Here is a 21,854-nt window from a genome sequence, read left to right on the forward strand (position 1 = left end):
TGACAGAGCAATAACTAACAGAATATTCGTGATATTACACCTCCACCACAGTCCCGAGAAACAAACAGGGAAGACTAGAGGTAGGCAAAATGGTCCTTTTTGCACCTAACCTGCTAAAAGTTTAACTTTGTTCTACACCAAATAAGGCTGTAGACAAATGAAAAAATAATAGGACTGAACAAAGAAATTGTGAGAAAAAGAAACTAACAGAAAATAAGAGAAACAAAGAGAGAAAGAAATTGAGAGAAAAAGAAACTAACTGGAAACAAGCGATAACTTGACGCACTGCATAACTAAACCTGACTAGACTCTGCAGAAATTAAAAATAAATGTGATCTTCAAAAAATACAAGAGAAAAAAATATCCTATTACAGGTTCTGTGGTGTTTGTACACACGGTGTCGCAAAGGGTTACTATTAACCAGTCTTGGGCAGTAACTAGTTACTAGTAACGCGTTACCGGTAACTAGTTACTTTTTTCAGTAACTTGTAACTGTAACTAGTTACTTTTAAGTTAGAGGAACTTGTAACTGTAACACTGTTACTTTTTTGTGGAGTAACTGTAACGAGAAATATCGTTACAGTTACTTTATTTCTATAAAAAAATTATCCAACAGCAACACTCATTAACGGCCGATGTACAGTTAGAGCGTTTCCCTTTTTCGGCCTTTCTTCCGCAGAACCTTCGTCTAGTTCATCTATGCCAGCTCACTCCCTTCGCATGGGTGAGAAACATCTGTTTAGGCGTGCACGTGTGCGTGGTGTCTCACGCGGTCTACTAAGGGCTCGAAGTTGTTTTTAAGTCTAAGCTGCAGTATTTTCCTCAGCAGCACGACATCGCTCTCACCCAGGCCATAAATAACGCTTGGGCACGCGTCTAAGCGCACGTGGATGCATGTTGACGCGTCAGAGCCGACGCGCGGCCGCACTATTTTCGCCACATCTGGGGCGCAGTAAAAGTGTTTGACACAAAGGCGAACAGGAAAACAAACACCCACAAATGCCGCACAACACCCTGAAACCTTTGCACTTTCGCGGAAGCCTGGAAAACTCCGGTCAGGGCGTCGCTTTCTCACTAGCGACGTGCAGCCCCGTTAACGGGGTCATAAAACGCCGCGGGGAGTCTCTTGGCGGCCTCGCGCTCGTCCAGCCCTCTGCGCACTGTAGAGTGTTCGATTCACAAGTCGCCGTTGCTTGCGACCATTGTGCTCTTTAGAGACGCCTGGCCGTATTTGGGACCACGCGTTTGGGACCCCTGGTCTAGAGGCTTCATCGAGCTGTCAACAGTACTCGAACGAGGTCGAAGAAGTAATAAATTTCACGCCCCTCCACACATACGACGACCTCAACGATGGTGGCCCCCGAGTGCCCTCACAATAGCCAGCATCTTGGCCGGCAGACGTCTGACCACACTGCCACTGCGCGAAGAAATGTTCTTGGAAAGCCTCGCGACTTCGTTTCGACAGCTGTGGCCGAAACGAAAACAGTAGCTACATCTGATTCTGAATGTTGGGGGCAAGGAATACTTGGGCGAGCTTCGTTCGGCCTACGCCTCAAAGCAAACGAAGGGAGGGGTTCCTGGGATCGGTGACGTGATTGCTGTGGAAGGCTGGGATTGTGAGAGCAGTGTTTCCCGGTCGAGACGGCGAAATCCGCCTTTGTGATGACAGGCGGGAGGAGAAGGAGTGGGGAAACTGTAAAACGTTCATTCCAGTTTATATTCCCTTTGGAAATATCTTGTCTCATTCCGGGGATGGGGGTGGCTGGGGGTTGGGGAGGGAGAACAACTCCGAGGGCCCACAGACAAACGTCGCTTCGGCAGTGGCTCAAATTGGTCTCCGTCTCCGACCACAATCACGAAATAAAAAGTTAACGAAGCGCATTTTTTTAGTATAGTTCAAAAACACCACGGCAACCGATGTACTCCCACGTCCGTTTCCCCATTCTTCCAAGGGCCTTCCGTCGATCCGCCACCTTCGCCCCCTTTTTCACATACTCTCTCACTAGGCGGGGCGGACAAGCGACGGCATTGCAGGCGAAAATAAATTCAGTTGACATTGAAAGATTGTTTCGGCTGTGTTGTCATCCAGCTCGGTATAGTATAAGTTCGGCCTCTCTGATTCCAATTTTGAAAAACAACTAATTCTGTGCTACAATTATTTTTGCAAAAAATTTCTTACAGCGAGAGTGCAGCAACAAAAAAATAAAGTTCCTTGTGATGAATAGCAAAACTTCTGTAATAAAAAAAAACTGAGGCGTACACAACGATTGTTGGTTTGGGCATGAGAGTGCATCACTTCAGGTTTCCCTCGTGTAGGCTTTACTACGTGTAATTTTTACTACCTGCATGCCTTCGTACGTTTCTATTAAATAAGACAAATCTTTTCAGTAACGAAAAAGTAACGACGTTACTTTTTTTTCAGTAACTGTAACTAGTTACTTTTGGAAAATTCGTAACTGTAACTGCAACAGAGTTACTTTTTTGGGTTAGGTAACTGTAACTGTAACACTGTTACTTTTTTTCGGTAACGGGCCCATGACTGCTATTAACCAATGTAAAATGAGTGAACATCGGAATGTCAAGAGGCTGAGACACCCTGAACCTACACTGCAAACCAGTGCGGAGGCAGACGGCCTCGGTATGGTGGCTAGAAGAAGCAGCGTCAGCATCGTTGTGCCAAAGAGGCAGCGAGAATTCATCCCGATGCGGCAGCGCTGCTGTCGGCTCCCAGATTCCCGTGCGCGCCCCACGTAGCAGCCGCCTTTCATTGCAGTTATTTCACGGTACCGCGAGGCTTATAACAAAGGCTAGTCAGCATACTGTTATGACTGCTCGCTGCAAAGCCTGTATTGGCCCTGAAAACTAATGGCTTGAACTTGCTTCCCTGTACACTAGCTGCATGCAAAGCTCCTGTTCCAAAGCACTGGAAGCTAGCAAATCAAGTGACCTGCTGTGAGCTTCTCACCAAAACAACGTCCATGCCCTTTTCGCTTTGGTGCCGCAGTGTATGCCGGAATGTCTGAATTTAGGTACACAAGCAACAGGAACCACACTAGGAAATGTTTATTTGAATGACTTGTACCTTGAAAAGTAAGCACTCTTTCGTACAAGCTTTTGTGCACATTTGTCACACACTTGCGAGACCGAAGTTTAAAAACACCAACAAGAGAAGAGGTAGGTAGAAAATGTGCATCAATGTTAGGGTGAACTATACAAGCTACAGCAAACTAGGCTATAGCAAGTAAAGGTGCGGTCAATATGCACTGCTAAATGAGCATACGCGCTCAGCATGGGTATTTAATTAGCAAACACAGATCACGTCATAAGCTACAGTTCCTGGAAACTTATTGCTACCTATCTCAAGCAGCCATATCGGGATATAAAATATGCAAATGGGGTCGTTATAATGCAGTGTTAATAAGGGACCCCGACATAAACCACAATGCGGGCAACGTACGTCGCACAAAAAATGACGTGTCAATATTTACTCTGTGAAGGTGGATGCGCGACCAGCAAAGCTGTATACAATGCACATCACACATGGTTAGAGAATGTGTATGCATCTACAGGGGCTCCGAAAGAGGCAGTGGGGCAGGGGGGGGGTTTCAAGCACCCCCCCCCCCCCTTCGGTCTTTGCATGATTAGACAAATCATGGCTTTAAAACAAAACAAAAGGGAAAAAAAACTGGCTGGAAGCAAGGCTCTATTGAGCCTAGGCATCATGATTTGAGCCATTTAGGCAGAACGTCCAACCTGCCTGCAAAGGCTAATCGTTATGTAATTCCCAATTCGCCTTGTTTGTTTTCTTCTTGTAACTTGTTCCGACATTACTATCACTTGAGTTTGGAATGAAGAGTAAATTGTTTCCTTCCAGTAATTTTATTCACTATGTCGATGTTGACTAATATCACTCGTGATGGCATACAGTGCAGTTCAAGTGCCATGCAGACGGCACGATTGCTCTTCCCTCAGCGAACATACAATAGATTTAATTACTACAATACGTAGGATGTTTGAAGTGGGTGAATGGCTGCTACTCAAAATAACTGGTGTCCCATCCATTCAAGATTCGGCTTGAAAAGCGAGAGCATACCTCTTTGGAAAAAACTTCAGTTCAGATGCCAAGGGGGGAGGGGGGGGGGAAAAGAAAAGAAAAAAAAACGCGATCTAGTGTCTAGAACCCCAAAATCATCCTCCCTGATTGACTTAAGCACCCCCACCAACACTTCCGAAGCCTCTACATACCTATTTTATTCATCATTTGTTAGTGGTAGTGACTATGGCTTTATGATTGCTTAATCATCATGCAGGGGTGGAACAGGGTCCATGGGTTTGGGAGCAGTCCTGGGAGCAGACAAAAGTGCCTTTTGTAGCAGGCTTGGAGCAGCCAGAAAGGCATTTTTGGTGCAAGTTTGGAGCAGCCAGAATTGCCATTTGGAGGAGATGTAACACCATTTCACAGCATTACGGTGCCTCCCTAATCTCCCTACCAGCCCCTAGCGCCTGTGCTAGCCACGCACTAGAGCCTGCTCTAAAAAAGGAACACAATTCTTGTACTATATCTGGGAGTTTACAACATGCGGAGTTATCTAACTTCGGCCCTAGCGAGCGCGCCGCATTATCACCATTCAAAAGTCAAACCTCACGTGCAGAGTCAAAAGATATCAAATAACAGGCTTTGCTTCGTGTCCCGCATACAGCAGTGTTTATGCTAACTCACAGCCTCAATCTTACATTTTTGCATTTTTGCTTGCATTTTTTTTTTTGATCGAACAGAGGTTTCAGTGCATGCTAAGCTGAACGTGGCCTTGTCTTTGCCCGTCACAGGGTTGCGAGAGTCGAGATACTTGCGCCGTAGAATACGTAACTAGAGCGTGATAGAAAGCATGAATAATGTTGGATCGTCCTCCACCAAGCAAAGCTAACCCCACAGTTAACAGGCAAAAAAGATTAATTACCTCACAACAAAAGCGAACTGAATTAACAAGCGCGGGCAAAGCGTCCAAGACCCTGTTTGTTCAATACATGCAGCAATGCAAAGTTGCGGGCAGAAAGTTAAGATCACCAAAAATGGGCGACTAAATTGATGTTCACTTCCAATAAAATAGAACATTTCATGCGAATATTATTCAATCTGTTTGTGATGAGACACAAAAACATTTTACTTTTGGTGACTTTCCATTGATTGTGGTGCCGCAGCCGACACCAGCCACACAAAACTGTGAAACTGCCACACAGAAGAAACCCAAAGTGAGGGTGGAGAAGGCGCATAGTGTCCGCGCCTTACGGCTAAGCCAAAGCCAACCTTCATACCTTCATAACCGCTCATAGCCTTGATGAAACCTGAAGCACTATGTTTGATCCAAGTTTTCGGGCGCTGGGCATCATGGCGGTCGCATATCGTAGCTCAATTCAGGTGCTGCGACGCAGGACGGCGCTGATAAACAAGTTCGGCGCAACAAAGGCAGTTCGGCGCAGGATGGCGCAGGTAAACGTGTTTGGCGCTCAAAGGCGCACGTGGCACAGCTGTTCCACCCCTGTAGTGAAACTAGGAAACACCAGAGTTTCATCCAACCAGACAAGCATATATGGGCTGTTCGTTCACCCTCCCGTAGAAGCCATGCATTGCCAGCAAACAAGAATTATGTACCACTTACAATTTCCTGCAAACTAACAAACACGGGGAGACAAGGGTCTACGATAATGAAAATCACTGTGCATATGTGTTCCGTTTTCCCCATTTCAAATACGCAATTAGTTTTCATGTGGCATAATTATTTTTTCAGTTACAAAGTAAATACTGAAGTCTAATTAAGTAATTTCTTACGGGCCGTTAAGTGGCTTTCTATTCAAATTTTTTTTGAAAATAAATGGTATGGATGTGTAGCTTAAGACCTGCCATGCATGCTGATGCTATTTATATTCCTGTTAAACTAGTTGATTTGATAAGATTAGTCTAATTATGCTAAGTGCAGTTTTCAGAAAACTTAATGAGATCATATAAATGCATCAGCATGCAGTTCATTTTATCCAGAATTCAACGGTACAACGTTTGTAGAAATCCTTTGAAAAAAACTACCTGAAAACCCCTGTAAGGCTAGGCACATATGCAAAAAAAGGGAAACTGAGAAAATCGCAGTTGAAGTTTTAGTAGCAGTGACAGTTTTATCTATTGAGCATGTGAAAAAAAGAAACCCTTTATAATGTAGCTCGCTTTTCGCTCAACACGGGCATACCAAGTTTGCTGCAATCAGTTGTTTGGAAAATTATGAAATCCTCTGTATGCAGATGGCACTTGGCAGAAAAACTGAACAAAAACAAAGCCAGAACGTTGCTTCAATTTTTATGCTATTGGCAGCGAGCCGTCACTCTTTGGTGACCAAGGCTGAGGTGCCGATTGTGTACCACAGTTGTAAACGTTTATTTTGTTATGTTACTTGTTGCAATCAAATCGGATTTGCATTGCGTGAAATGAGTTGCAACGAAGGGGCTGGTAATGGCATGCACCACACTTTTCTGTGACGTGCATGCGCTTGGCTAGGTGGGATAACCACAATTTCGATTTAATCTACTCGTATATCACGTCACCCCCACGTTGTGAACAGTGCGAGCATTTATCATTCTCAAATCGCTCATATGTATCCGACGAGGAAGCACGTGCCGGGATGTGGGCTGACCCGCCGCGGTATCGTTGAAAACAAATGAATACACTTCCCTTGCGCCGTCGGCAAGCGGCATCCTCCACTTTATCATTTTTCTTTTCTTTCTATTTGCTGCTAATCTAATGATAAATGCACATTAGTGCACCCTTAGGCGTAATTTTATCGCTAACACTATCGTCTCAGCAGTCCACGGGTGCTCTAAGCCTTGCCGCCAGACACGCAGTCCAGGCGCTTTGTAATACTGTTCGTTCATCCTTTCGGTTATCGATAGACATGTTTACTTCGTTTTTATGGCGTGCGGGGCTTTTGCCGGTCATCGCATAGACGAGTACATGAGCCGTTGCACTGTGATGAGTGTGCCGAGCAGACGACTTACAGCGCCCAGCCAATCAGATTGCGCCCTGCAGTTACGTGCAGTCAGTAGCCAATTGGGCGGCGCCTTCCGTCTTTTTTCTACACCGTTGTACTCGCACCCAATGGACGAAACGAAGCGGTTCTGGCGGGGATTTGAAAACGGAAAGACGCACTTTCAAATGAGACCAAGATGGACGCCACAGCGCATGCAGAACCCAAGCGGCAAGCCGTCAAAATAATGCTATTTTCGCATAAAATACTGGCCGATTTTAAGCAGTTTTCGGTGCAATAAATTGATATGGCTCAAATACGTACTCCAGGGTCTGGATATTTGGCTGACAGGAAGAAAAATATCTCCACTTTCCAAATATGGCATTTTTGAAAAATTTATTTTTTGGACAAATTTCAGGATTCCAAGACCTGCGTCTTGGAACTTGCAATAGTCATATAGTCGTCTCAGCAGCTAATCGTCTCATAACTTGTTGCAGGAAGTGTGTTTTAGAAAACAAGGGGTACAGCCGTTTTCTTTACCACTCAAACAATGTTTCCAACTTCAGTTAATTATCACACGTACCATATTTTCCGGTGTATAAGTCGCGGTTTTTTTCTGAAATTTTTGTTGGTGCATCTTATCCACCAGTGCGATTTATGTATGGAATAAATCCGGTTTGTGGCGGCCGTGCGTGGCCAGCGCACGTTGAGACACAGCTCTATGGTGTAAATGAATGCCAAGCCCACCGCTACGGCATTTCTCATAGCCCATATGTCACTTCGGGACGTTACAGCAAAGAATTTGCAGCTTTTTCTAGTCAAAAACAATGATAATGGCCTGCGACAACCGCGCGCCACTTTACGCCATGCACAGTAACTACAGTTCAGAATAAATAAAAAGTAACATCAAACTGGGTTGCAAAAACAAAATGCAGCTTATAAATTATTACAGAGTTACTCTGAAGGAGGTAAACGTGCTGCTAATTTTTAAAATGACAGCTTGCTGATAAGTTTTGATTTTCAGGCCCCTTCCGGTCGCGTCCCTTCCGTCCACCATGACACCTTCATTGCACTGATTTACAACAGCAGGCAAGAGACGCGCGACGTTTGGAGAGGTGGCCGAATGGGTCTGTGACTCTTGGGACTCCATTTCGACAAAAACAGTTGTAGCCGGGTTTATAAAGGCCGGAGTAATAAACGATGTTGGCAAAGAAGACATTAGTGAGTCGGAGGACGACAGTGATGTGCCGGCGGAACCCCCACTGAAGATACTGAATTATTTGTTAGCGAGTTGGAGGAAAAAGACTGATGGTTTTGCCTAAACGCCCTCTGTAAGTACATGCCATCTCTGTGTATCAAAAACCATTTTTGAGAAGTTAGTTCTGTCTAGACTTTGGATGTTATATGCCCGTGTCTAGCCCTCCTTACCGGGGGATGCATTCATAGGCGGCGGCCGCCGCAACCATGTACTTGCACCACACTTTCTAATGATCTGATTCACTACGAGTTTACCTAATTAACAAGTGCGTCTTATATACCGGTGCGTCTTATACACCGGTCCGACTTATATACGTTTTTTTTTTTTTAAACTGTCATTTTGAGGGGGGTGCGACTTATACAAAGGTGCGACTTATAGACCGGAAAATACCGAAATTCGGCATACTGTTAGAGTCATCTTAGTGGCCAATTGTTATATAATTTTTCTTGGGCGCTCTGACAAAACAAGGGTTGAGGCAGTTTCTGTAACCATACGGGCCCCAAGACGGTCATGTGTTGACAGCAGACGGGGATTCTGCAACGTTTGGAACTTCGCTGTGAATTGATTTATGACAAGTAAATAAAACTTGTAATGTAAAAGTAATAAAACAGTAATGATGAAGTTGTCCTAATGGCCAATCGTCCTATGATTGCTTTCGGCAAAGTCAAGATTAAACAAGGGTTACAGCCGTTCTGACTGATTGTAGGGCTTAACGTGCCGACGCAATGCAGGCGATGAGGCGCACCGTAGTGGAGGGCTCCGGATTAATTTTGACCCCCTGGGGATCTTTAACGTGCGCCGAAATCTCGTACACACGGGCGTTTTTCCTTTTCGCCTCCATCAGAAAAGCAGCCGCCGCGGCTGGGAATCGAACCCGCGACCTCGGGCTCAGCAGCGAACGCCTTAGCCACTGAGCCACCACGAGCGGGTGGGTCACAGCCGTTCTCAGTTGACCATTCACAATAAAGTTGGCTTCGCTGCAATGCATTTTTTTTTTTTTGGCTCCTCGGTTCACAATACACAGAACCTTAGCCCTATACAGCTTTGCTACAAAGTTGATGGAATCATATCCATAAACAACTTCAATGTAAAAAATCATACATGAAAACATGGCAGACATGAAAACACGTTTCCATGGCAGACATGAAAACACAAGCCCGTACATGTCTGTACGCAGGCAAGGCAGGCGCAGCAACAGCAGCAATGCTTCCCCGATGCATCTAGGAAACAATGTGCGCCACCGCCCCGCAGTGGCATGAAATACCAGCATGTTTCCAGACATGGCGCAGCAGAGCCAATGCTGACACCTCTCCCCCTAGCCTCCATAGCCTGGAACTGACAATCGAGGGTTCCCGCCGGCAGAAGACCCATCAGTTTCTTGTGCGAGCTACAACCGAGGGGCAGCCCAGATGCTTGAAAACTTCCCCACCCGTGAAGCAAACGCACCAGTCTTCGAGGGCCAGTGAGGAGGGGTTGTCGATGACCCGGTAGGACACGGTGGTGCCTCCGTTGCGCCTCCGCTGGATCAGCACCGCGTTCTCCCGCTTGCTGCCTTGGCTCTTCTTCTCCTCTGTGCTTACAAACCTGCAATAAAGGGGGCGCAAAATTCGAAACACGCTCCCCTTTTCCAGGGGTTTTGTCCAAAAGTTTCCAATCACCCTTGCAGGGGTGAAACAGCTGAATTAGATTTGGGAGCAGTTTTTGGAGCAGCGAAATCTCGATTTTGGAGCAGAAGAACGACATTTATTATGTCACCTTAGAAGCCTAAAAAAATCAAATTCTTGGCAACTCGGAGGGGAAAGTGCTCTCCTTTATCGATTTTGAACGTACATGACACTGAAGCAGCCTTCCATTAAAATTTTTCTAACATAGTATCACAAGGTACGAACTTAATTCTTAGGCTCTAGATAGTGTAGAGTTCTAGTGAGAATATCGAATTGAAAAACTAAGCAATCGTAAGGCAGTTCTATTATCATCTGAATGCCGAAATTATTATTTTTGCAATCCCAGACTCGGCTTTATGCACAAGTGTAGAGCCACGGCAAAAGTTGCGCCAAGCGAGGTGAAAGTCCCCCCACCAGCCCTCCCATTTCAATCCCCACGGTGCACGTTCACTACGGTCGTAATTTGAGTAACGTTGATATGTTTAGCCACCTCCTTTTCGGCCTTAAATTTCACTTCAGATAAGTGAACCATTATTACTAGCATGCAATAATAGCCCGCCCGCTATTGGACACTGCTTGAACATTTTGCGGCGATGTAGCCTGCGCCGCCACTTCTGCGGTGTCGATAATCCCATTCTCCCCGCTCGCAAGCTCACTGTGAAAGGCAGCAATAACTCAGCGTTTTACAACACCGCACTGAATCCGAAATTCCAATTCAACTGCGCACCGCGCCCCACACTCAAGGCCGAAACACGGCGAATTCGTGGGCACCACGTTGTTTTTGTGAACTCCTGCCTTTCGAGTCATGCAACTTGCCGCAACAGATCAAACCGACTAAATGTAAACCCAGCCACCCTAATAACCAAAACCAAGCTAGAAATTGGCGAAGAGCACTCTGCCTGAACCACAAGCAACTGCTTCACCCGGTGGCCATGTTTTCCAATCTGCACCACAACAAGATGGCGGTGCCCAGTAATGTCGTTCCGGAGATACGGCGCTCCAAAAATTGCCGTTCTTTCCTCAACTTGCGCAAGTAGTTTGACGCCTCAGTACGCTTAAGTATTTCTTCTAAAGTACTTTGCAATGGTTTTTGATGGGAAAACTTTAAAAACGCACAGAATATAACATGTGCAACCCGACTTTGTGACTTTAGAAAAAACTATCTCGGGGACAATTTACGCAGGTTTTTTATTGAATCCGATCAATAAATTAAACCTTTACAAACAGCATCACTTTGGGAGGGGGCTGGAAAATTATGCCTTCAGTAAGCATTTTTCCCCACTGGAACTGACAGGAACGTTAAAATCCTTGAATCCTTTACTCCCAGGCTGTTATGGAGCAGTTTGGCGCAATTTTTGCAATTTTCAAGCTTTCGGAGTCGCCTGGCGCAGGAAAACAAATTTGTATCAAATCTGCACAATATGCACAGCTGTCTCACCCCTGCCCTTGTCACACATGCTTCAGTAACTAGCCCGCAGGGCCAATTTACAATTTTCCACAGCAAACATTTCATGATGCTTTACAACTAAGCAAAAGCCAGCTTCAACAGCCACTAACACATCCTTGATGAAACTGAAACCATAACTGCACTGAAACACGTTTCAGCCAAGTTTTCAGGCACGCACGGGGCACCATGGCGGTCGTATCTCATGGCGCACTTTGGGCTCTGCGGTGCAGGACAGCACTGATAAACGATTTTGGTGCAATAGGGCCGGTTCAGCGTAGGATGCTGCAAACGGCGCAGCTGTTCCAGCCCTGTGTATACCGCCGGAACTCCTTCCAGCTCGAATGCCATTTGAAGTATTGAGGGCCATTCCACACAATGCTCCTTTCAAACGCTCATGTAGTAGAACACTCTTACTAATGCCCCTGTCCCACGGGCACTTTCAATCACAATTGAGTCGATCCGGATCGAGCTCAATCCAGATCGGGCGCTGCTACACGGCAGTTTCAAACGCGATCGAGCCCGATCCCGCTTGAACTCAATCCTGGTTTCTCAAGCGCGATTAGGTTTCCAAGCGCGATCAGACAAAAGCGTTGATACTCTCGTCCCCACTGAGTAATGGCACAGAAGGTGACAACTTCAACTAATGCCACAAATTGTATCAAATAACTTTACCCTAATAAGCGTGCACCCGCCGTGGTGGCTCAGTGGTTAAGGAGTTGTGCTGCTGAGCACAAGGTCGCGGGTTCGATTCCGAGCCGCGGCGGCCGCTTTTCTGATGGAGGCGAAAAGCGAGAACGCCTGTGTGTTCGAGTTTTCGGTGCACATTAAAGATCCCCAGGTGGTCAAAATTAATGCGGAGCCCTCCACTACGGCGCGCCTCATTGCCTGCGTTGTGTCACCGCGTTAAACCCAACAATCAATCAATCAAATAAGCGTGCAGTAACATTTATATGGCACCCTATAACTACGACCGCGCACAGTTACCACGCCGGCCTTGAAGTACATTTTTAGCGCCATCTGGCGTACATGAGTGCAACCGTTGCAACTTCTCGATAGGGATCGAAACGTGCCATGTAGCTGCGGCGGTGCGTCGAGCGCGCTCTACAAGTCAATCGCGCTTCGCTTCTATCCGGATTGAAAGTGCTTGTGTGACAGGGGTCTAAAACTAGCATTCTGATTCAGGCATGAAATGTCTTGGGCAGGACCCATCCTGACTATTTTTGGGACCTAAAATGTCAGCCTTGAAACACAGCTGAATTGCCTCTGCCCATAAGCCACATGGATAGTCCTACCATCAAGGAGGCTCAATTTTGTGCATCTTGCCATGCACATCCCCAATTCCCAGTTTCCTTCCTTGAAGGTTTGTCATTCCTGAATTCTGTCAGTTTTTATTTTTTTTCCGAAGTGATGATGCTGGTTTTATAGAATAACAGTAGTAGTAAGCATGCAACCGCAATAATAAAAGCATGGAATACAATATCAATAAAAACAATAGGCTTGTGCGAATATTCGGGGGCTTCAACTATTCGAACGAATATTACAGTACAGTTGAACCTCGATATAACGAACCTCAATTTAACCAAATTCACGATATAACAAATTTTTTCAAGTTTTCTATCCAAATTTTGCTAAATCCATGTATTTTTATCTCGATTTTACGAAGTAATTTCGTGCGGCGCTTTCAATTTAACGAAGCCATGGCAAGAAAGGAAGAACGAAATTCCGGTCGAGGCACGTTTTATTTTGCCTCTCAGAGCCTACATTGAAAACATTCAGTACTCACATTAACTCTTAAAAGGCTAAAATGAAAGAAAAGCGGTGAATTATGCAGTTGACAATAATTAAAAGCGATGAAAGAAGCTGCTCAAAAACCGCTAGCGGTCATGAACGGTTTAATAGTGCGGCCACCATTTTGACGTCTCCATCGTTGCCTATGCCAGCGCCCTCTATGCTTAGGCTGCCGAAGGCCGAAGCCTACTTCAAGTTTTTTTCTACGCATCCTTGCTCACGGTGCTGCTGCTCTAGGTTGTGCTCGCTGATAACCACATTAATATTTTGTTCGTCCATCATTAGACGAGTCTTATAAGCAGCATGAGCACTCCAAGGGAAAGAAAAGTGTTCCAAAGAGCCTGAGGAAGTGTCGGTGAAACCGAAGGCCACTGAAGTGATGGATGCCATCGACGTTCTGCGGAGGCACGCAGGCGCACGCGAATGTTTAAGAACAAGCCTTGTTAGCGCTGTCAGCATACGAGCGTCACGTAAAGCCCACCCTGGTCAAGAAACGCCAAGCACTGCTTACGGACTTCTTCACTACGGCTTGAACATCGAGTGCTGGTGGCAATAAATTGCTCTCCGAAACTGGTCAAAACGTGTTCATTAGACAGCTGCGATGTGGAGAAATCGGTTTCTTTAGGGCTCAGAGGGCATAAAAGTAATTGCTTAATCAAATTTGGCCAGAAGATATTTAATGTAAGCTTTCCGCTTTAGCGGGAGCACATAAGCGTTGCTCCACAAAGTGAAGCGGTCCGTGTGTACTCCGCTCAACCCTCAATCATGGCTTTATCTCGAGTGTCGTGGTTGCATCACGCGCCCATACTGCAGAGCCTCTGTGCTTTCGAAAGCTTTATAGCACCCTTCCGCTGTCGGCCCGCCGCACCCCTCAACGCCGCACCTAAGCCTACCACTGAACGGACGAAAAGAGGCGTAACTTTGAACCAGCACCTCGCCAGGGGTAAAGTTCATTGGGCATGGACACGGGTTCAATTGACTAACATTGGCATTTAGTAGTGACTGAAATGAAAAAAAAAAAAAAAAAAAAAAGTGGAAACCTAGTCTGCTATCATATTTAATGAGGCGTTGCGGAAAAAGCACCGGTTCTACGACGACACATGAACTACCATCGGGTATCCGAATTCCATTGCCTAAGTGTTGAAGCTCTTAATTCACACAATTTTCGTGGCCAGTTTTAGTACAAATTTCGGTCTAAGTGTAGAGGTAACTACATAGCAGTTGTTTCTTAGCGATGGGCAAGGTTTTGAAACCTCAATAACTGGTTAAATTAACTGTAAAATCGAAACCTCGATTTTACGAAATTCTCGATTTAACGAAATTTTCGCCCCCAAATACGACTTCGTTATCTAGAGGTTTAACTGTATTCGAATTCGCTTCGACTCGCATTTAAAATTTCCAGTATTTCGAAGTATTCGGGGTGAGCGAATATCGAAACTGCGTTCAAGTTTCGGTTCCGTTAGGCAAGCCGCACTGCCATTGACATCAGGCCTACATCTCGACTACATATGGAGCCAAGACAAGCTAAGCCACATTCAGAACGTTGTCGTAGCGTTGCCCGAATGGCACGCGCAATTTTTTGACGCCCACGTCGACAATTCCATGTGTGCGCAGAAGTGGGAGGAGCTTGATGATTTGCGCCAATGGGGAGGCAAGCGCCTCATGGCGGCAGTTTCGAAGCGCTCGAGAGTGCCGGCTGGCTCCACCAGAGATGTTTAGGCTTACCACACCGGCAGATATTGCATGGGCGCTTTCACTAGCGGCGCTGATGATGTCTTATAGTACCGTTTTCGCCCGCATTTTAAGATCCTTTACCGCACAAGCTAATTCGTGCGTGCCTTGAGCGGCATTTTAGAGAGCGCTTAGAAGTGGTCGCTCGAGCTCCCGACACCACTTCGCAGCGGCTGCCGCCGCCATGTTGCCGCCGCCGACCACGCCGCGCGCAGCATGTGGGTAGCGCCTGTGATGTGCGCGGCACGTTTTCGCGAGCAGAAAACAACAGCCCGGCCGTTCCTGGAGAAAGAGCAACGAAGAGGGAAGAGAGAGCTTGTACGTCGCCGTCGCTTGCTCGCTCAGCAGTTTGGCGCCTCGCCGGCTTGGTCGTATCATCCGCCAGGCCGCGCAGGTCCGTTCTTAAGAGCTGAAGTTTTTCCCATTGCAAACAATCCAATTTCACCGGGACTTCTCAGAAATTCGTATTAACCCGAAATTCGTATCACCCAGAAACGTATCATCAAGATTCCACTGCATAGAACTTTTTTATGAAGGTCCCGCCAGGCCCGGAAGCTCACTGTCTCAGTGACAGGAAGCTCAGCGACACCTGACAGCTATTCAAATTCACTTCGAAAGTATTCGACCCCTGGGACTATTCGCTTCAAACAAAAATATTACTATTAGCACAAGCCTAAATATCAATAAAAACAGTGATAGATAAGTGCAACAGGAACACTAACACTAATTTACCTTGACCAGTAGCTAATCCTGAAAGCTGAGAGATGGAAATTGCCTTCAAACCCCCAGCTGAGCTAAATTCCAACTTATTTATACAGTTAAACCTTGCTACAACAAGACGGGCTATAATTAAATCATGGATATAAAGAAAACATCGTAATTCCCCTTCCAAGTCCCCATAGAAACAGGTAGTCGAACTGTGAAACATGGTTAAGTAGCGCAGTAAGGACGGGACAAAAGTACAGACCACACAGGACTAGCGCTAGCTGCGGGGGGCCATTTAGCTGACCATTGCCGCCGCTGCCGGTGCGTTCAACAATGTGTTCCACTTTACGAGAAGACACAAATATTGCGTTGTTTTAAGGACCAACCAGCCGTGAATTGTTTGAAGCGTGGCGCATCATGAAAGGCGGTGATAAGTGTGTATAAGCACGGCATCTATTAGTTTGTCAAAAAAAAGAAATAGAGTAACTGAATGTAAACTTGCCACGTGTGTAACAAAATGCACCACTTGACCCTGTCATGATTTTTCTTTGTATTTTGAGCATGTTCACGCATGCGCGCTTCTGTATATATATTTCGATACGTGTAGTAAAAATTCAGTTGACACTAGCGCTAGTCCTGTGTGGTCTCTACTTTTGTCCCATCCTTACCGTGCTACTTAACCATGTTTAACAGTTCGAACCAACTAGCCCACATTTACGCATTGACAGGTAGTCGAATCCTGCTACAACGAAATTGACGGGACATGCTCAAAATTTCACTGAAGCGAAAATTCGTTGGGGTGAAATCTGCCCCAACACACCACAGAAACGCCAGAAAAATAGCCTCTTATATTTCCGCATCATTGGGAGCATAATACAATGTTTAGAAAAAGGAGAGAAGGCCATGTTTATTCAGATAACAAACATACCAATGCCATGGTTATCTGTTTTTTACCTGCACGCAAAGAGCGCATTACGGAGGGGGGGGGAGGGTGAAGAAATGCAGGTGCAAAAGGCATTGCTGTACAACAAGGCGTGTCCAAAGAGCTGATTACTTGCAGATTGCTGCTAGGCAGTCCCCCCTCTCGCTTGTGGCAGGCAGGAGCAGTGCCGTTATCTTATCCTCTGACAGGGCGCAGCAGCTACTCACCTTGGCAAACAAGACACGCACGCTTGCATTTAACTTGCGCGTCCGCTGCGCCCGAGAAGCCATTCCTACCCGCCTCTCTCTCGCTGAACATGGCACGCAGCCCCCCCATGTGGCACGCACGACCATGGCGCGCTCGCCTGCAACTGTCGACAGGCCTTCGCTGCCATGCAGCGCTTGTGTGTGTGCGGGTTTCTTTTGGAGTGCTTCAGCCGTATCTGTTGTCGTACTGCGCGCAATTCGAGCTGCATGCATGCGCCAGGCGGAAAGCGAAAGAACGTAAGACCAGGAGGCAGCTATGACAAAAGCTGTCACATCCTGTACAAAGCTCTCAGAGCCATCGTTCACACCAGAAAGATGCATCAACGTCCAATTGTGGACTTCACTGCAGCAAAGTCTGTTTGAAATAAGAGTTACTTATTTTGAATTGCAATGAAGTAAGTGCATGACTTTTCCTTTTTATCTCCGGAATGCGGTTACTTGGTTGTGCACCGCCATGCGGTGAGACTCAATTTCGCCCACTATTTGTTTTGGGTAAGTACAGTGCACAATATTTGCAGTAAATGCCCGCTACAGCTATAACGAAATACAGGTGATAACGTGCAAACCACGGCGGCCCCTCAATTTTGACGAGGTTTGACTGTATTAATGCGTGTTGCCGTGTTTGCAATAGGCCTTCAAACATTTATTACGGAGCTCATTACTCGGCTTAACGTTTTTACTGTAAAAGCTACCGATGCAGACTTAAGGGAGGACGCGGGGATCAGATTTCAAAAACTGACCAAAAAATCGTTTTTTCGGAAGTCACATTTTCGGATTGCACGTTTTATATTCTATGCGTTCACAAAGTTTCCCCACCGCAAACGATCACGAAGTGCCAAAGAAAAATTTTTATATCGGCTGAGGTGGCAAAATATTTCCTCAAAATGACGAAAACACGGCAATTTTCGCACCGCTGTATCTCCGGAACGACGCTACCGGCGCCGCCATCTTGGTCGCGTTAGATCGGACGACTCTAACTTTCGTTTTCCGGTCGTTCCTTTTGTCATCGCTCGCTCACAAACGCACAAACGGCAGAAAGAGAAAGATAGTGAAACGAAGCAATCGATAGATTGTAACACGCGATTGGCTGTCCGGCCGCGTTTTTTGATACAGCTCTCCTGATTGGGCGCCGCCATGACAGCAAAAACATGGCCGCTGGGCTGCTGGGCATTTTACGCACACTGCGCTCCCGATGTTTTCAAGGCTTCCCGGTCAACTCGGTAGCAGTTTACTCGTTTTATTTGTTGCGGTACTGAAGAGTGATATTACTGTTATCGGGGTGATAATGCTTGAGATCGTGCGCCAGATAGGGAAGTGCGTGGCTTGAAAGACGCATCGAAAACGTGCCCGCGACGTCGCCATGGTCTGTCCTTGAGTGGGAAGCGCGGTGCGTGCGCCTACAATTGCGGTTTGTGAAGCCAACTTTTGGACGCATTGTGAGCAATGCAACGTTATAAAACGCTGAGTTATTGCTGTGTTTCACAGCATGCTCGCGAGCTTCGAGAATGGAATGAGCGACTCGGCAGAAGTTGCAGCGCGCGCTGCATTGACGCGACGTGTTCGGGCAGCGACCGATAGCGGGATCGGTTGCTACTGCACGCGAGTAAAAATTGATGTACGCGAAAGAAAATTTAATGGAAAAAGCGAAGTGGCCAACCATACCAAGGTTACCTAAATTACGATCGTGGGGAACGTGCGTGTAGGGGATGTAGGGCTTATTTGAGAAACCCAGCTTATTTGAGAAACTTTTGCCGTGGCTCTAAACCAGTTCGTACAACGAAGTCTGGGATTACAAAATAATATTTTCAGAGTTAAATAAATTAGAAAAGACGCCGTAAGGGTGCAGCGTTTCACAATTCGATATTTTGATTGGGTTTTCTGTTTTCGCAATGTTTGCAATTCTGTTGTCTATTTTGCAATGATTGATTCTCCTGGAGGTGAAGAGCATGGTATGCTAATAATAATAAATGTTGTAATTGTGTAAAAAAACTATATTCTGCTTTCAAATAGCTCATCTTATGCTTGTGATGCCCAGATATAACTTTTTGACACTGAACAGCCTCATGTACTAAGCCGTAGCTTCGGCAATGTTATGAAACCCAGAAACCTGCTGAAAGTTTGCTGGAACATTAATATGAAACGAAACCATGCCTTACTCTTCATTTTGGAAACAGCTATGCATTAGGCATACATCAAGTAAAGTTTAGGTACCCTAGTAGCCCATAGTGAACTTTGTGGTACACTAGGTGTAAAACTGGTGCTTCTGCCATCTGAAGGCCTGCACATGAAAAACCTTCAATTGGCCAGGAAGGCCTCCCAGATTCACCAAATCAAAGGGCAAAGGTCTTTGAGGTTGTCCCCAAGCAAGGACAGCAAGGACTATGCTGCTGGTGCAGTTTGAAAAATCGTGAATTCTTCGTAAACTTTAAGAGCCGTTTTCTCAAAAGTGCGTTTTACAAGTTCTTCGTTGCTCGTGGAAAGGATAGCATGGCAATCACTGGGCGGATTTTGACACTGTTTGTTTTATTTCAATCCTTGAAGAGTTCTGCAGGGTATGACATCCTCGGATTTTCATTTTAGGGCCTATTTATTTTGTTAAGTGACATTTACGGCCAAGTCAGCTGTATACTACTGGGTACAGGTGAAAATAATGTTGTCTAAAAATGAAGGGTGTAAAAAAAATTCAAAGAATGCCATACCCTGTAGTGTTCTTTTGACTACAATTGAAAAGTATTCTGAACTTCCTACCATATGTCAATACCTTGCTAGGCTTTCCACGAGCGGGCAACATGTACACCTCTGTAACACAAAAACTACTGAAGGTATCATCCTGAAATTTCAAATTTCACCATTTGGAGTGTTTTTCAATGCACCTACCAAATTTCATTACTCTATGTCAAAAAATAAAAAAGTTTGCTCCGATATCCACTTCCCCTCTTAAGACATTACAAACTTCAGTTTCCGCAGTGGCAATGGCACGGCATTGGAAAACATTCCCTTTGATCTGAAACTACTCAAATGGAATCATCGCTCTGAGAGCAAAAGTCATTATTTACAAACACAGGCCTGCTCCTGCCTCTTCGTATTGCGGCCTAGAAATCCCGAAATGGCCAAATGATTTTCTTTTTTTTCCGGGCCCGTCACGATTGCACAGCCCTGCATCAACACCTGAGTGCCACTGAGAAAGGGCAGCTGGAGTGAGGAAGCACCCAGCGGCTCACCTGAGGTCCTGCAGGATGTCCTTGGCATTGTACATGGTGATGAGCGAGGTGGTGGCTGCTGGGATGATGATGATGGGTGTCCGCGACACTGCGAAGGGGGGAGGGTCATCTGCACACTTCCGCCACTGCTAGGCCGCCCGACTGGCTGCTCCAAAAAGCAGGCTTCCCTTGGCAATGGCACTCCGCAATCCACATACTAGCTTTTCTGGTTAGCCTTAAATTCCAGAAACCATCGAGATTACAAAGTTCTCAAGAAAAGCACAGCACGCACACATCCAGCATTTCGCAACCCCCATTGGGAAAACGATAGGCTCACTGTGCCCGCTCACCACCTTCTTAAGGTGATGCGTCACCTTGCAGATGTACAGCATCACTTCGGGCCTTATGGTGCTCTTTTGCCTTTCTTTCTCCCTCACCCTGTCCTCACCCATTATATTCCTGAATAAATTTCTGAGAGCACGAAAAAAAAAACATTTTTTTGCTTTTTTTTCTTTGAAATTTTGGGTCTTGAATTTGTAAAAAAAAAAAGAACATGTTTCTATGCTTGTTCAGTAGCACTAATTTCAGTGCTGTGCTAAAATTTCTCACCATGCTAAAATTTTTTTGGTGAAAAATTTAGAAAAAGGGCTCTTCCAGCCCTGAGGTGCCTATCCAGGAATAATCATAATGAATTTTATAGTGCCAGCATACTTGGCTAATTCACCAGGACTGGGATAAGAAACCCATACAAGACCAAGACATCTTGATATACAATGTAGACCATTCATAAACGTAACTGCTTATAGTGCACGACCGATTAAAACGCGGGTTTTTCTGACCACCGGTTCATCTCCCATAGAACTCAATGCAGAAGCATACCGCTGAATATGCGGTTGCCCAGAGCACAATGCCATTTATAGTGTGGTTTTTCGGTGGGTCCGCAGATCGACTGAAGAAAAAAAAAACAATCAGCCATCAGACACAGTGCACACTCCCTCTTCTCTAATTTTGACACACAAAGGAAACAAAATAGGCCTTACATGTACCGTTTGTTCTCCCGTGATAACCATAACTGCCCTTGCTTGAAGCACATCAGAAGATAGCAAGCCCCACGCCCACCCGCACACGCGGTAAGTTGTTTCTATTAGAGCATTCTGCAGATAAGCAACCATCCTTTCTTTTTTCCAACATCAGGGGATTCAGAGCCGCAACCCTGAAGGTTTTTACTACCTGCACTTAGTGCTGATAAGCAACCGCCTTCAGCATCGTGAGTGCAAGGTGGGGTATAAAAAAAAAATTCTGCTTGTGTGCTTATCACATCCTGCGGCATCCGTTCATAGATAAAAAAAACGCAGCCGTGTTCTCTCAAGACACAAACACAGAGGTAGTTAATGCCGCAATCGTGGCTTCTAAGACCATGCCGAAGGGACTGAGGGAGAAAAATATGACCAAATAAAAGACCGCACTTCTATTTCAAAGAGGCCTTTGTTTGAGTGATGAAGAAGAATGACTGAAAGGAAGATTGTGATGTGGTTGGATTCATGCATGTTTTGTACTGCTTACAGTGGTACTGCCTATGCGGTACTGCTTATAGTGCGAATTTTCACTGCTCCCAAAACATACATTATAAGCTGTCTACACTGCACCTACATAACCTGAGAACTAACCTGCACAGCTCAAATAAACTTGGCCCTTTTTCTAGTTCATCCTATAAGGCTACCCTGAAAACTTCATTCAGATCTCTTAAGGGGGGCGTGGCTTTCAAAATCAACTTTTTTTTTTTTTTGTGGATTTTGATGAAAATTGCACAGCAACTGAAAATGCTTATGTGATAACACCATAAAAATTTCAAAGTAATATTTGAAA

At 45.6% G+C, this 21,854-nt stretch overlaps 1 protein-coding gene across 2 annotated transcripts in view; it reads right to left on the reverse strand.

The window, feature by feature from the left end:
• The window catches only part of LOC144175960 (parafibromin-like), a 124,354-nt gene that overhangs the window by 39,544 nt on the left and 62,956 nt on the right, over positions 1 to 21,854 (reverse strand). For both annotated transcript variants that reach the window (XM_077705049.1, XM_077705041.1), the window contains 2 exons: positions 20,010 to 20,097; positions 9,712 to 9,849 (listed from right to left, as the gene is read on the reverse strand). In XM_077705049.1, the coding sequence (XP_077561175.1) occupies positions 9,712 to 9,849; positions 20,010 to 20,097 (226 nt within the window). The remainder of the gene's footprint in view (positions 1 to 9,711; positions 9,850 to 20,009; positions 20,098 to 21,854) is intronic.

The sequence above is a fragment of the Haemaphysalis longicornis genome, unplaced genomic scaffold (genome assembly GCF_048455015.1).
Source record: "Haemaphysalis longicornis isolate Haplotype H1 unplaced genomic scaffold, Haemaphysalis longicornis Haplotype H1 scaffold_1, whole genome shotgun sequence".
Lineage (NCBI taxonomy): Eukaryota > Metazoa > Arthropoda > Arachnida > Ixodida > Ixodidae > Haemaphysalis > Haemaphysalis longicornis.